Genomic DNA, 15,337 nt, shown 5'->3' with positions numbered 1-15,337 from the left:
CACTTATTGTCCTTTTTTTTTAATTCTCGCCATCCTAGTGGGTGTGAAGTGGTACCCCATTGTCACTTATTTCTCTGATTCTTAAGCCAGTTTGTTTACTTAGACCTGAAGACAGTCTAAGAAATCATATTTTATTATTAATGTAATGATAATTTATCACTATTATCATTTTAATGTCTATTGCCCCTTTACACTCCCATTCACATTTTTTAGTCTAATATTTTAGTGCATAATTTTGGAACTATTTTAAATCAACCAAATTCCTTAAACAGTGTCTTTGATCAGTGAAGGCTTTCATCTACTCCCTGCATATGCATCACTGTACCTCTTTGCCAAATGCAGCCAGAGGCTAAAGTCTCAAAGTTTCACTTACAAGGACATGGTTTCAACCAGTTCTAACCCCACAGATTTATCAGCAACTTAATTCCAGGTGTAATCACTGGGTTATCTGCATTAAATCATGGTGGCCTTTCATTGGCAGGGTTACAAGGAAGGTTTATGTAGTGAAAATAGTAATTCCTATGAATTTGTAGGATTCTTACTAACATGTAGCTGAGGAAGTGCTATCACATTTTTCTTCTGCTTATCTCAGAAGGGGATGAATTTCTTCTTTTCATGGAATACATTTTATTCATTTGACATGTTAGGATTTGATTTTATTGCTTTGATCATAAAATTTCGTTGTAAGTCAAGCTAGCAGAAAAAGAGAGGCACTGATTGTGGAGCAGTAAACGTGTTCTGGCATTGAAGCAGTCACTTTTTGCACGTAACTGAATTAATCATATAGCCTTCTGTTTTCCTCACTTATCAAATGATGGGGGTGGAAATAAAGCATCTTTAAGGGCCATTATTGGACTTCAATTCTCATTCTATGTTTCATTGAGTGTCATACAATGTAACAACTAGGTTTTCTTTCAGTACTTAATTCCTGGGTATTTTTATCTAAGATTTTAATTACTAAGTAGCATATTATTTCAAGTCAAAGGGAATGTTAATGATATTAGACAAAGAGGTATTATCCCGGTGATTTTATAGCACCTGCTACATCTGCATTAAAAAACATCTGGTAAACCTGTGTTTACTGTGACTGTATTTGATTTTAGTTCCCTCCCAGGGATCAATTCTACTGCCCTGTTTACATGCTAAAGGCCTCAACAATGTGCGATGGCCACCACTTAAATTTACAAAATAATTATGCTGGGATCAGAGTTTGGACCTAGCCACAGTCAAAACTGCAGTCATTATTGAATGATATTAGCCCATTTACTAACTTAAGACCGAGCAGTCGTGTTCTGTGGAGTAAAGTTTAGTTAGAAAGGAAATGTTATCTCTTGATTTTGAATGAGATCATGGTGATGCAGATTATGCACAGTTGCTTCTCATTTGTTCTTAACAGAGTACATGTATTTCAGGTTCATTGGACTTAAGCATTTGCTGATTAATTTTTTTGGGGGGGTGCACGGGCGGGAAATCGAGCTCAGGTTACCCACATGGTAACCTGAGCCATTCTACTACTGAATCACCCATGCACCACCGCATTTGCTGATTAATTTTTAAATCGTTATTTTTTTTCTTCCATCTTCTGTATCTCTGCAGGATGTTTTCACTCCAGAATGCAAATTTAAGGAATCTGTGTTCGAAAACTATTATGTGATCTATTCTTCCACACTGTACCGTCAGCAAGAATCAGGCCGAGCGTGGTTTCTGGGACTCAATAAAGAAGGTCAAATTATGAAGGGAAACAGAGTGAAGAAAACTAAGCCCTCATCACATTTTGTACCAAAACCTATTGAAGGTATGAATCCAAGTTTTTTTCTTCTTGGGTCAAAATCTGCGTGTGATACCAGTTCTGTTCTTATGCCTTCACTTCATAGGGTTTGCAGGAATACTTGTGCATGCTTGTACCCAACACAGATTTTGTTCAAGGACTCTGTCAGAATTCCACTTCCACAATGCTGCCTTCAGTCAGAACAGAAATCCAGAAAAATATGAGTACTTCTTCCTCCAAAAAATAAGTATTATAACTACTTGGCACATAGAAAAAAAGTTTGAATATAGAAGCAAGAACATTCCTGAAAGTGGAAAAATCATAGTAGTTAGCATTTAGAATATGATTTACTTCTTTGTTGGCCATGATAATTTAGTTTCTCTGGCTACACCTTTAGAAAACCAATATCGTTATCATAGTGCTTTAAAGTTTGCAAAAGGCTTTTAGAAGTATGTTCATATTCTAATCTCTACATCTTTGTGAACCAATCTAACAACAGAATGTATTGATTCCTCTTTGTATTTTCTAAGGAAAGAAACTGGTAGGCTATTTTCTGGATCAATACATATTTACAGAATTAAATTTTACTCTTCTCAGTCGAGCATGCAACCTCCCTCCTTCTTGGTTATTTAACATAGTGTGCTCTTTTTTTTCAAATTGAGAAGTGGCAAAATAAATTTACATCAAGGAAATCCAATTTTGGCAACTGGGATGGTTCCTCAAAAGTTTCCTAATAGGACAAAAGTATACTATTGGCATGCCCATATTTATTGTTTTCAGCCAAACTTTTTAATCCAGGCTAAGAAAATATGGTGGTCTCAAAATTTACCGACATATATTCTTCTCTAAAATTCATGTCCTAGTCATTTAAAACATTAGCTCAGCCTCCTTGTCTGTGGATATGAGAAATTAAAGCAGTGCTTTACAACTATACAACAGGCCAAGTTTGCTGTCCTCTGAATATCCAATGTAGTATGGTCCGTGCAACCAGTACAGCATAACAATGCCTGCTGTATAGCTTATCCCACTGCAACAGTGAACAAACGTTTATTACATCAATCCTGTGCTGACAGCACTGAGGGGAAATGTGACATTCAAATTTCCTAATCTCTCTCAAGCCTCCCCTAAAACTTTTGCTTTCAGCCACCCAGAAGTAAACTTTCCTTTCCTGCCCAAAACATTTTCACTATTTTGGGCCTGGTGTTGTTTTTTTTCTGCCCACCTACCTCCTCCCCATCCTGCAATTTCCATCCACTCATCTGCCTGAAAAATCCCTGTGAATCCTTGTAAGGATTTAATTCGAGTCATACTTCTGAATGTGGGCATTGTAGTACATACAGGCTTTTAACATAGCCTGACTTTCTTCAAAGAGCTATAATCATTCCGTCACCTTGTCAGTGTATACATTTCTCTCCCATAGAAATTATCATGTTGGGTGGGCCACGGTGGCTCAGCAAGCAAGAATGCTTGCCTGCCATGCCAGAGGACCCGGGTTCGATTCCTGGTGCCTGCCCATGTAAAAAAAAAAAAAAATAAAACATTATCATGTTGTAATATATTTACCTATTTACCACTCTAGCTCCTTTTGTCCATGCTTAGTTCACTCTTTGAGTGAACAGAACATGTTTTATTTTTCCTATCTCTCTGTGCCTTGCACAATATCTGGCATATAATAGACAGATATGCAGTAATCAGTTGACTGAATAATTGAACACATGAATAAACAGATGAATGAGGAGACAGATGAATTACATGCGCCAGAGGACTTTGTAATATACTTAGGAGATCGAAAACATGTTTTCTAATAGCAGTAGTATAATACAGAAAGTGATATATTTACACATTGCAGAAATAGATTTGGGCATATAGGGAAAGAGTTATCACTTCCACCAGAAAGAAGATATTCTCAAAAAGCTATTATTTAAGTTTGCCTTCAACACTAGGCTGGGCCTAGACTGTTTGAGTTTGAGCATGACATTCGGCAGACAGAAATATTTCAGGCACAGTGTGAGTAAAGGTAGGAAAATGCTTGCTTTGTATGTTTAAACAAAAAGTATGGAAGAAGTGGATAATATTTTCCACGGAAAACTATAATGATGCTCAAAAATTAGGTTGTTGAAAAACTGTGCTTTCAACCACCTCATCATTTTTTTTTTTTTTTTTTAAAGGAAAGACAGAGAGAAGGAAGGAAGGGAGGAAGAAAGGGAAACATCTTTTAAACATTTTCTTGTTTTATTGTATTTTGTTTCTCCGTTTTTGTTACATGGGCTGGGGCCGGGAATCGAACCGAGGTCCTCCGGCATAGCAGGCAAGCACTTTGCCCGCTGAGCCACCGCGGCCCGCCCCCACCTCATCATTTTTGTGCATGCATTTAAGTTGATTCATTTTTTGTTATAAAACTGGCACACCCCCATTAACAACTTCTGGAGCATTCAGACAATTAAAAATGAAAAGGGAAAAAAAAAATGTCAGAAGTTTTATTTACTTTTTTAATAGATAATTCCCTTCATATTAGTAAAAAAAAAGGAACATCTATAACCCATGATCCTTATCATAACTCCTATCTGCAATGTAATTGGCTGTGCTTAAGCATGCACACATTTCCAAGAGAAATCTGTGTACAAGGACCACGTCCCTACTTCCGCTGCTGCTTTAACTCTATAGTTATTTTGTATTTCAGTAGAAATGTGTAAAGAGCACACTAGGCATACCTTGCTTCATAAGCCTGAATTAGATTTTGCTGTGTGTAACACGAACCTTGACTCACAGGGTCTTAATCATACATGGTTTTATTCTCACACACAAGACATCTAGATACCAGCAATACCAGGTCAATACTGTCATTTCCCAGTTGTTAGGGGCCTTAGTGCCATCGCTTCACATGTTGCCTTGACCTGTGTACGACCGTACACTGCACAGCCTTCCTCAGTAGAGCTGGATGGGCTCCCACCCATAGCCCAGGTCAGTGTCTGTACTCCAGACAGAGGGCAGAGGAAGCCATGCAGGTGACAGTAAAAGCCCATGTCAATTTTCTCTACTGGACGGTCCCCAAAACCTTTACTGTTAACTCATTGACCATAACCCGGTCACATGGTCATACTTCAGTGCAGGGAAATCTAAAAAAGGGCAGTCTTTTATTTATTTTCTTTATTTTTGTAGGGGGGAAGTTGTCTACCAATACATATCCTATTATTTGGGGATAATGGCAGAAGGGGTATTTGTCATAACTACCAGCCTTGTGAGTTGGCTTTCCATCATCTTAATTTTGAAATATCTCTGATTTATTGATTTTCTTTTTGATAACTTTTAGTTGATTGTTTTACTTTTGTCTATGTGTGCTATTTACTGAAGCTTTGGAATGATTTTCCTTTTGTTCAGGGCAAAGAAAAGCCCGGTCCAAATCAGATTTACTAATACATGGATTTACTTTCAAGGTTCTTTTCCTCTTTAGCTCGTGGGAAAGAAAAATTAGGTGTGAAGTATAGAGAATATAATAAGAATCACATCCAAGGCTGAAAACAAGGACTTAAATGGCTTCATACCAAAGATCTATTAATTCCCTATAAATCCCTTTGCCTTTTGTCTTTGAGAAAATGGTTCATTTTTCAGAACAGTATTAGCTAGTGGTTTTTGTAGATGCTTACTTTATTCAGGCACTTTTCTAAGCATGTCTCAATTATGCCTCTTAATTTTCACTCCATTCCTACGAGGTAGTTTCTAGTATTATCTCCATTTTACAAATAGAGAAAATAAAGCACGGTAATTTTCCCAAAATCATGCTGAAAATAAGTGGCAGAGCCAGAATTTAAACCAAGGCAGTCTGACTGAAGAGTTTTAAGTGCTAAACTTTTGTGGAGACTGGTGAGATGCTCTGAGAAGCATATAGATGTCACCTCAGTGTAGTACTATAGGGGCTTAGTGCACTTCCATAAATGTCTCCTAAATGCTTCTCTTCTTGTTGTATTCTGGGAAATAATTGCCCTTTCAGAATGAAATCCTTTTCAGTTCCAGGCAGACCTTCGTGGTCTTATATCATGACTTACCTGACACACACAAATTGGGCCAGTTCTCCTATGAGTCATCTGTACTTTGGTATCATCATTATAATATCACAAAAATGTAAGCAATTACCCAAAGATTCTCCATGAAGTTATATTTTATACCACTACATTATTTTTACAGATTACCATTATTATGTAAAATATGTACCCCCAAGATTATGTGAGGGATTATTCTACTGTGCAGAAAACTTCCTCTCTGCTAGGACCCAAAAATTGTACTTGCTCGCAATATTGTTATTATTACTAATATTAGTCTTACTGTTTCTATTTATAATTTGTTTACCATTTGCCAGGCATGCTGTAGTCATTGTCTTACTTAAACCCTACAAAAGGCTTTTACTTTGTTTTTCCTCTCTTTTTTTTTTTATGCCTGCTGAGCCACTGAGGCCCGCCCTACTTTTATCCTCATTTAATAGACAGTGAAACTATTATTTAAAGTAATGAAGTAACCTGTTCAAGCTAGATAAATACAAAACTGGGATTGCTATGCTTAATCCTAAAACCAATGCCTGTGCATTTAACTCCCTACATTATACCAACCTTCAATCTGAGATCAGGCGACATACAGAAAATATTCATAAAAGTCGGTGATATTAAAGCAGAAATATTATACTCTTACAACCTTAAGAGTAAGTTAATTTGAATCTGTAAAATTCAGAAAAGTGGTACATTATATGATTAGGTAAATGCATATTGGTAAAAGATCAGAGAGGACACTTAAAGGAATTCCATGTTCAAACTAGGCAAAAAAAGAAGGAAATGTTATAGCCTGATTCAAACTGAGTGTGATCTAGTCCCAAACCATGAAAAGATTGAGACATATATCCCTGATATAATCATGCAAATGCATCCTGATAGAAGCTCCGAAAAAACAGTTATTGTGCATGCCATGTTTAAACTTTTTTCATCCTTTCTGATGAATGCTAACAGGCTTCAGGGCTTCCATGTCCTCCTCTGTAAGAGTTTAGACCAGATGATTCTCAACATTATTTGAGGCACTAGCATTCTGTGGCAGTCTTAATAAATGCTTGAGTATAAACCACACTCCTGTGCAGAACTTTACATAGGATTTACATATGAAAAGATTCTAAACCTATGTCTCTTATTTCATTCTGAATGAATAAATAGAATTCTATGCGTTATTTCCATAATGAGTCATTTCTGAATTTTGGGGGAAAGACATTTTTAGAGAAGAAATTGAAAATGACAACCAACTAAGGAATTAATCATAATCTATTTAACAAAAAGGTTTGCCAATTCTTTTCAGTTTTTAAAGGGATTCTTATAAGTCCGTAGCCCTCCACCTATTACCAGTTATCACCCCAACAGTGCCTAGTACTGCAAACAGAAAATGCCCCCCTTCCCTTGTAAAGGGAATTCCATTATGACGGAAAGGCCAAACCAGGTTTTGTTTTATTTTGTCTTTTAATAGCTCTGCCTTTTTCCAGTTCTGTTGCAGTGTCATTTTGAATGTCAGGATTCCCAAAATTGAGCTCTTCCAGTTGGAAAAGTTTAAGTCCTGCACTGATTGCGTATAATAATCCACCAGCCCCTTTCCCTTCACTCCTTCACCCTCCGTCCTATGCTTAGAACATTGGAGGTGTTAATGAGGGGTTGCAGGGATATCTATTCAGACAGATGGTAGGCTTGATATTTAAACCCATTAATATGTACATTGCACATCAACCTCTACTTACATGGGTCCCCTCCCCTGGAATTTAAGACAACAGTGCAGGCTTCATGACACCCAGTTTTGCCCTTTCAAGAGCATTGTTCACACCACTGATAAGTAATTCCCCCAGATTTAAGTTGTCTTGGTGTACCCTCCCCTTTAACATCAGATACAGCAGACAAATATCCTTTGACAAAGAACAAAATACAAATCTCCTCCTTATCTCCTCCCTCCTCTTTACATAAGGCCATTACTCAGTTCCTACAGGTGGTGGGGTATTCAGAAGCTAGTTCCTCCCCCTGAAAAGAACATGTGCACTTTCCAAAGATGTACGTTTCCAGGACTTAGTGCTGGAGGAAGACAGATGTTTCCAAAATAAGAGTAGTAAGTATCACCCGAGGGCCATCACTCACAGAAGTATAAAACTTGGAATAAAGGATGCAGTGCACATTTACCCATTTCCACTGATTTATTTTCTAGCTGGGGAGACAAGGCATGCACACACACACACACACACATACACACACCTATAAGGTAGTTACACATTATCCACCTTTCTTATTGGTACTGTGCTTTAAGCTAATAACATGATTTATCCCCAAGCACCTGGAGTGCTTTTAAAAAGACTAAAAATTCTCAGACAAAACTCTCTAAATTATTCTGATATATTAATTCTGGGGTGTAATCTAGGAATCACAGGTTTAAAAAGACTGTCCAAGTGATTCTGATGACAACCAGTTTTGAGACTTAGTCTTCTAGGTTGAATTGGTGTTTCTAGTCTCATTTTGGTTAAACTGGGCCATAGTCAATGATTTAAATTTATTTGAAATGGTGTGATAAGTGTACTGGATTAAGTCTAATTTAATATTCACTAAATTGTCTCTGTAATTAAGTATGTTAAACATGTTACACTTTAACAGTTCTTACTGCTATAAGTATATTTTAGTGCTGGGATAAATTACTATATGAAGTTAGTAGAGGGGATACCAAATATTTTGCTGAATTGATCTCTGAGAAAGAATAACCTAATAGAAATCTATTAACCAAAGACAAAGAAATGTCTAATTCTTTTGATCAATGATGACCCATGTTTTGCTAAGAAATTTTGAGATAGAAATGTACCTTTTTCAACCTCAGTCATTTCTAAAGATGAAATGAATTATGAATTCCACCTGTTTCATCAGAATAACATGACAATTAGACATGGTAAGAAAGTTGAATTTCTTAAGAGAAATCTGTCAGATCAATGCGAAGTGTCATTATTCATTTCGTTGGAAAAATGAGCATTGTGTTATGTTATATATTGGTGAAATTCTGTGAAGTGTGGCATTGAATGATGGATTAAAAGGGATGAAAATTGAATTTGTAGGGAAAGTAATAATCCCTTCAATAACATGTAAGAAGACACCAAAGAACAGAATAAATAAGGAGTCACGATGTCATATAGCTCCGGTTGGGAGGATAGAAAGAGCAAAATCATTTTATTATTTATTTCAAAAAACTCATTAGAGAAACTATAAATGGTTTGTTTTTCAAAGACCTCTATCGGACACAACCATACTAGATGACTAAGATAGCAAGAAAGATGGAGGCAAAAAGTACCTCTGATGCCTCTGATTGTTTTAATCACAGAAATTATAATAGCTGCCACTCTCTATCTCCCTTTTTGCATTTTGGATTTCTGCCAGTCTGTGACATCTTCCTCCCCCAAACCATTGTAACTCATTCAGAACAGATTTTTCCTGGCTTCTAATTTAGTGTTTAAATAAAATCCCCCTCTCACACATTTTTCTTCCATATCTATCTCTCTCTCACACTCAAATATTGCTTTTCCTCTCTTTCTAAATGAAGGTCTAGATTATTTCTTTCACATTGTCTCTTATAACTCTTTGTAATAAATATTTATGACATACTTGGTGCCTTCCTTTGGCAATCTATTGCTTCCAAACGAGCACTGAAAACTCTCCTACAGTTCCAAAGGGATTCCATGTGATGTTAATTAAGGGGTGAAATTGCTTCATGTTAATTGCCCACACCTTTCCATGATCTGCTGTTAAGACAATTAAGCATCTTTAATGGAACATTAACTAACAGCGCAATCTAACCTTTCTACTTCTTGGAAATTACATAGGACCACGGAAAATTCAACTGAATCGGTAGTAATAAAACATTAGTCATATTTCATTCTTTTTTGGTGGAAACTGATAAAAGGCGGTGGTTCTTTATAGAGTGTCATTTATCAGTTTTCTCAGAAACAGAAGTCGTATTGCTTTCATTTGGAAAACAAAATGTGTCATAACAATTATAACTACACGACAATTCTCCCTCACAGAGCAATGTTGACACTCAACGATTTACACCTTGTCCTCCCCATAACTACCAGAACTTTCCATTTTTAAGTTATCTGACAAGAATCTAGCTGCAATGTAAAGTGACAATTGGTAGCAGCAGCGCTACTTTTTACTACTGTACTACTTTTTGCATGACACATTATCAATAGGCTAACCAGTGGCATACGATAGTCACTAAAACACTTTATCGTTCCTATATTAAACATGAAAAAACTGAATTTAAGAGAATTTAATTTCCTCGGGTTCATACAGCTAGAAAGTGGCAAACTGTGACCAAAACTGTTATTTTATTATTATTTTTTGCATGGGCAGGCACCGGGAATTGAACCCAAATGGCATGACAAGCAAGAACTCTGCCTGCTGAGCCACCATGGCCTGCCCCAAAACTTTTATTTTTTAAGTTCAGATTTCATGCTCTTCCTATTAGAAATGGGTGTGTGTGTGTGTGAATTAATGGGCTTTGCCATTCCTTAAACCTATATAGTTTAGCTATTTCCTTAAGTTGTGGGGGGTTTTTTCCCATGAATTAGGATCTGCAAAAGACATTAAAAATGTGTATTTTAAAGAAAGCTTATCCAGGCAATTCTCATACAGGTCTCATGGATAGTGGATCTACAAGTTAAGTGTGCTTCTGAAAAACCTAGGAGGCTTGTTAAAAAAGAGATTGCTGGGCCCCACCCCCTGAATTTTTAATTCAGTAGGTCAGGGTTGGCCTGAAAATTTGCATTTCTTAAATTCTCATGTTCTGCTGCTACTTCTGGTTTGAAGACCACAGTTTGAGAACCATTGAGATAGGGAGTTGTTGGATACAATGACCCCTAGAATCTCTTTCATTTTCCTAGATTCTGTAATTTACCAAATGGGCATGGGGGGCAGGGAAGGGTGAGGTGATGGTTAACTTTCCTTGTTTATTTTCTTTTCAAGTGATTATTCTTATTCTTGTGAGGATGAGGATAAATCTTAGTTGTTTATCTACTTCTCAATAAACCAGAGAAGCTTGATAAATATGGTCATTGCATAGTATTCATCGTCCCATTCTTTCAAAATCATCATTTCTAGCTATATGTTGATATATTCTAGGGTACTCAGCACAACTTTAGGACTTTAGAGAAAGTTAAGACACACTGACTTTAAAGATGAAGAAAGGTCAACTTTATACCGACTACAGGTTTTTGAAGTTAGGCAACGTAGCATAGTAGATAGAAATGTTCATTTGAAAAATAATTACAGTACATCTACCACATGTCCTTTACTGTCCTAAGCAATAACTGTGCAGTGGTGCTTAAGAAAAATTTTATTACTTCATGGCACTTATGGCTAGGAATGGATACTGACAAAAAAGTTAAGAAACATTTTTTACTATCAACAGAGATTAGTTTCAAGAAGAAAAGTAGGCTATTTCCCCTAGAGCTATCAGGTTAAATCTCTTAGGGAAAATGATATGAATGGCATTTGAACAGAAATCTGAATAAATGCAGTCATACACTAAACAAATATCCGAGGTAGGATTTTTTCCGGTAAAATTAACAGTGAAAATTTCAAAGGCCCTGATTTGGCACAGGTATGTCCATTGATGAGTAAAAAGGTCAGTGTGGCTGGTATGGATTGATCAAATTAAAAAATGGTAAAAGGTGACATTAGAGGGATAGGTAAGAGCCAGATAATTGGACACTTTGTAGCTACCTTAAGAGTTTTGAATTTTATAGTTAGAGTAACTGGAAGTCATTATAGATTTTGAGCAAGATTTCAGAGAAGTTGAGTAGGATCTTGCATGGCCTGGGGTTTTAGAACTGGATTTATTTTGAAGTTACCCCTGATAGAGCATGCTAATAGATTAGATGTAGGTTGTTAGAGTAGGAGATAAATCAAGGATGATTCTTAGGTGTTTGACATGAGCAATTAGGTGAATGATGGTGCTTTTACTAAAATGGAGGAGAGTAGGAGAGAAGTGACTTTTACTGCTAGGAACACAGTGGCAAGTCATATATGCTAAGTTTGGGATGCTTATTAGAAATCTAAGTGGAGATGTTATATGGACAGTTGTGTGTACAAGTGTGATGTTCAAAGATATTGACCAGGAATTAAAGTCTTATAGATGGCATTGGAAAAGCAGATATTGTCCTCTAGACCAGAATGTCTCATCCTCAACACTACCGACATTTTGAGGTGGTTAAGTTTTTATTGTGAGGGTCTTCTCTGTGCATTATAGGATATTTAGCAACATTCTTATCCCCTACTTACTAGATGCTATTAGCAATCCTCCCCTCAAGTTGTGATAAGCCACAATGTCCCCAGTGTCTTAGTTTCCTAAGACTGCCCCAACAAAGTATTTGATGCCTTCAATGTATGTGTTTAAAACATAAACAAAAATATATTGTTGCACAGTTCTGGAAGCTAGCTGTCCTAAATTAAGGGGTCATTAGGACCATGCTCCCTCTAAAACATTCCCTCTGAGAGTCCTTCCTTGACTCTTCTTTGCTTGTGGTGGTTTGGCAGTAATCTTGGCACTCCCTAACTTACAACTGTAACACTTCAGTATCTGACTCCATTGTCCCTTCAAGTGTCTGTGTCTCTTCTCCCCTTCTTATAAGGACACTAGTCATATTGCATTAAAGTCCCACCCTACTCCAGTGTGATCTCATTTTAACTAATCCCATCAGCAGTGACTGTATCTCCAGATAAGGTCACGTTCTGGGGTACTGAGGATTGGAACTTCACCATTTCTTTTGTGGGAGATGTAACTCAACCCATAATACCTAGATATTGCCAAATCTCTTCTTGAAGCCAGAATCACCTCTGCTTGAAAGCCACTGCCTCAGGCTCTATGCATAATTCCCAGTGGGAAGACCTTGAAATTTTGAGTGGAAAAAATTGTCCCTCATCTGGAACTGTCTCATAACACAGAAGCCTGGAAAGACTACCCTGATCCTCAACCCAGTCGGTATGACAAGGGATGAGGAAATCTGCTGTAGGTTGAGAATCACTAAGAAAGTGAATGTAGTTGATGACCTAGCTGTGGGGAACCCTAGCATTTATTGGAGAAGGCAGGTATTGCAAAGGAGATAAGATTAGAGCAGCCAGTGACTTCACAAGAAAAGTAGGATATTATGATTGATGTTCAGGAAGCTAAGAGAAAGTATTTTGTCAAAAAGGAAGGAATATCAACTCTGACAAACACCACTTGGGTATCCAGTAAGCTGATGAATAAAAATGGACCACTGATTTTGTGGCATATGATCAGTGGTGTCTTGAGGAGTGATTTTAGTGGAGTTGTGGGGAAGGAGCCTGATTAGAGTGGATTCAAGTTATGACAGGAGGCAAAACAAGAAGAAATTAATAATCAATGACACTTCTGAGGAGTTCTGTCAGAAAAGGGATTTTGAGAAATGGAGAGGGAACTGGAGAGAAACATGATGTTTATATAACTTGTCTTTGGTGAAAGTTAGTATAGCATATTTGCTGGTGGAAACAATCTGGGAGAAGTAAATATTACAGGAGAGAAAAGGTCACTGAATGACACTAAGTAGAGGGGACAGGGTGAGGTATGCAAAAGGAGGGCTAGACTGAGGAACAGGTTGAGTTCAAGCGTTGTAACAGGTAAGAAGGCAGAGCAGGTGGAGGCAGATGCACGTAGGTTAATGATTCTTATGATGGAAATAGGAAACACTTCCACTTCTCTTTTATAAGTGAAATGTAAAGTAAGGCAGTTTATTGATAAGAAAGGAAGGAAAAGAAGGAGGAGGGAGGAAGAGAAAGAAAGAAAGAAATGCTATTTCTTAGTCAGAGACGGAGTTGGGGCAGATAGTGTTGGAAATTTGAGGAGAAAGTAAAAGGTGTGTGGAATAGTTACTTGGCAAGAAGACTTGGAGAAGGAACTAACTAAGGACTGAGTGGCCCCATGAGGTTTGGGGGTCAAGATTTTATCTTGAGGCCAGTCAACACAGTTTTATGAAATTCTCCTATCACATATAACTAGTTGACTCTACTTTTGAACCCAGACTCTGGACTTACACATGGATTGAATGCTGGCTCTGTCCTGTATCAGTACATGAATTTGAGCAAATTACTCTCTCTGTTTCTTATTTTTCTCCACTGCAACCAGTAAAATTATCTGTTTTTTAGGGTCATTTTGAAAAAGTGTTAATTTATGTAAAGTATGGTTAAGTGTTCAATAATGATTTACTATGATTATGGTAATTTCGCAGGATAGTTCCCATGGGATAGTACGTGGTATCTGGTTTATTATAGCTGCCTACGTGATACATAAAAGCAACTCCTGAGATTTTACTATTTTCGCACTTTAGGAAAGAGATTATTTTAGTCTAGGTTTCCCAGGAGAAAATAAAAGTGACTGTTAAGTGTTAAAAGTGGCAAATGGAATCTGAGCTATCATAATGGCAAGGACAGCCTGCATATTCTGATAACTACATTTGCAACAGAGGCACCACCAAAGAGAAGGTAATAGGAAATATATTAAACGGAAAGCCTGCCCTGACAAACTCCATTCATAATTCTACAAAGAGAGGATAGATTATAGAGTTTGACAAGGCTTCAGTGATATTTACTTGGTCGTCTTCCTTTCTAGCGAAATAGTCTTACATTTAGAAATAAAATAGAAAAATATGTAAATAAGGCAAATACCCTATTTGTCACAAAGGTGGTAGCTTAGGGTCTTGTTGTGACCAAGCCGGTATTTCTGTGATACCAGGGAGTGCAGAGTTTTCTACAGATATGGAGACGCATAGTCAGTGCATCTCCAGGCAGCTGTGAAAATGACAACCTTTACTATGCCAAGTCACGAGCTAGAAGCATCCTCTTTTTACCATTTCTTTTTTACCTTTATGTCTGTACAAATGTGTTTGTAAAAAAAATGAATAGAAAGAAACATCAAAAAAAGGAAGAAGGAATTGAAACATTAAAATAGAAGAAAAAGAGAAAGAAAATAACTGAGAGAAAAGCATATACTTTGGTCTACTGCACATCAAGAGACTGGGGAACTTTGTAATTACTTTGTAATTATAAGGACCTGGTTATTAGGAAGAAAAAAAAGTTAATGTAGTATGAGACAGGCATAATTTGAAGTCCACAGTTCAGAAGCTGTTGAATTTGTAGAACTATTGAAGATCAGAGCCAAGACAGTTCGCTAGACACATTTGTAAAGGTTTTCTCCAATTACTTCGTATATGTGATTGCAAATTAATTGTAAGAATTCCATATTCTAGTACTGGTAGTTGAATAAAATTGTGATTAATATTTGTTGTACAGTAAAGTAAATGTAATTCTCTCTTTTTTTTTTTACATATGGCTAGTAATTTCTGATTAGACATTTGTGGTTTTAGTCTTCTTACATGCTAAATTAAGCCTCCCCTCCCCAAATATGGCAAAGCTTCTTGACATGTTAGTTACCTTAACTAATTGAATCACTTCCCTGCCCCCTTAATTGCAGTCAAAATTATGATATTTGGAAATTATGATATTAGATAAG

The 15,337-nt window shown here is 36.9% G+C and overlaps 1 protein-coding gene across 7 annotated transcripts in view; it reads left to right on the top strand.

The window, feature by feature from the left end:
- The window catches only part of FGF12 (fibroblast growth factor 12), a 621,973-nt gene that overhangs the window by 595,635 nt on the left and 11,001 nt on the right, over positions 1-15,337 (top strand). For all 7 annotated transcript variants that reach the window (XM_077117887.1, XM_077117886.1, XM_077117888.1 and 4 more), the window contains one exon: positions 1,597-1,795. In XM_077117887.1, coding sequence (XP_076974002.1) covers positions 1,597-1,795 — 199 coding nt within the window. The remainder of the gene's footprint in view (positions 1-1,596; positions 1,796-15,337) is intronic.

This window comes from Tamandua tetradactyla, chromosome 10, assembly GCF_023851605.1.
Source record: "Tamandua tetradactyla isolate mTamTet1 chromosome 10, mTamTet1.pri, whole genome shotgun sequence".
Taxonomy (NCBI): Eukaryota; Metazoa; Chordata; class Mammalia; order Pilosa; family Myrmecophagidae; genus Tamandua; species Tamandua tetradactyla.
Note: the sequence above shows the minus strand (reverse complement) of the source record. Positions and strands in the feature narration are given on the sequence as shown.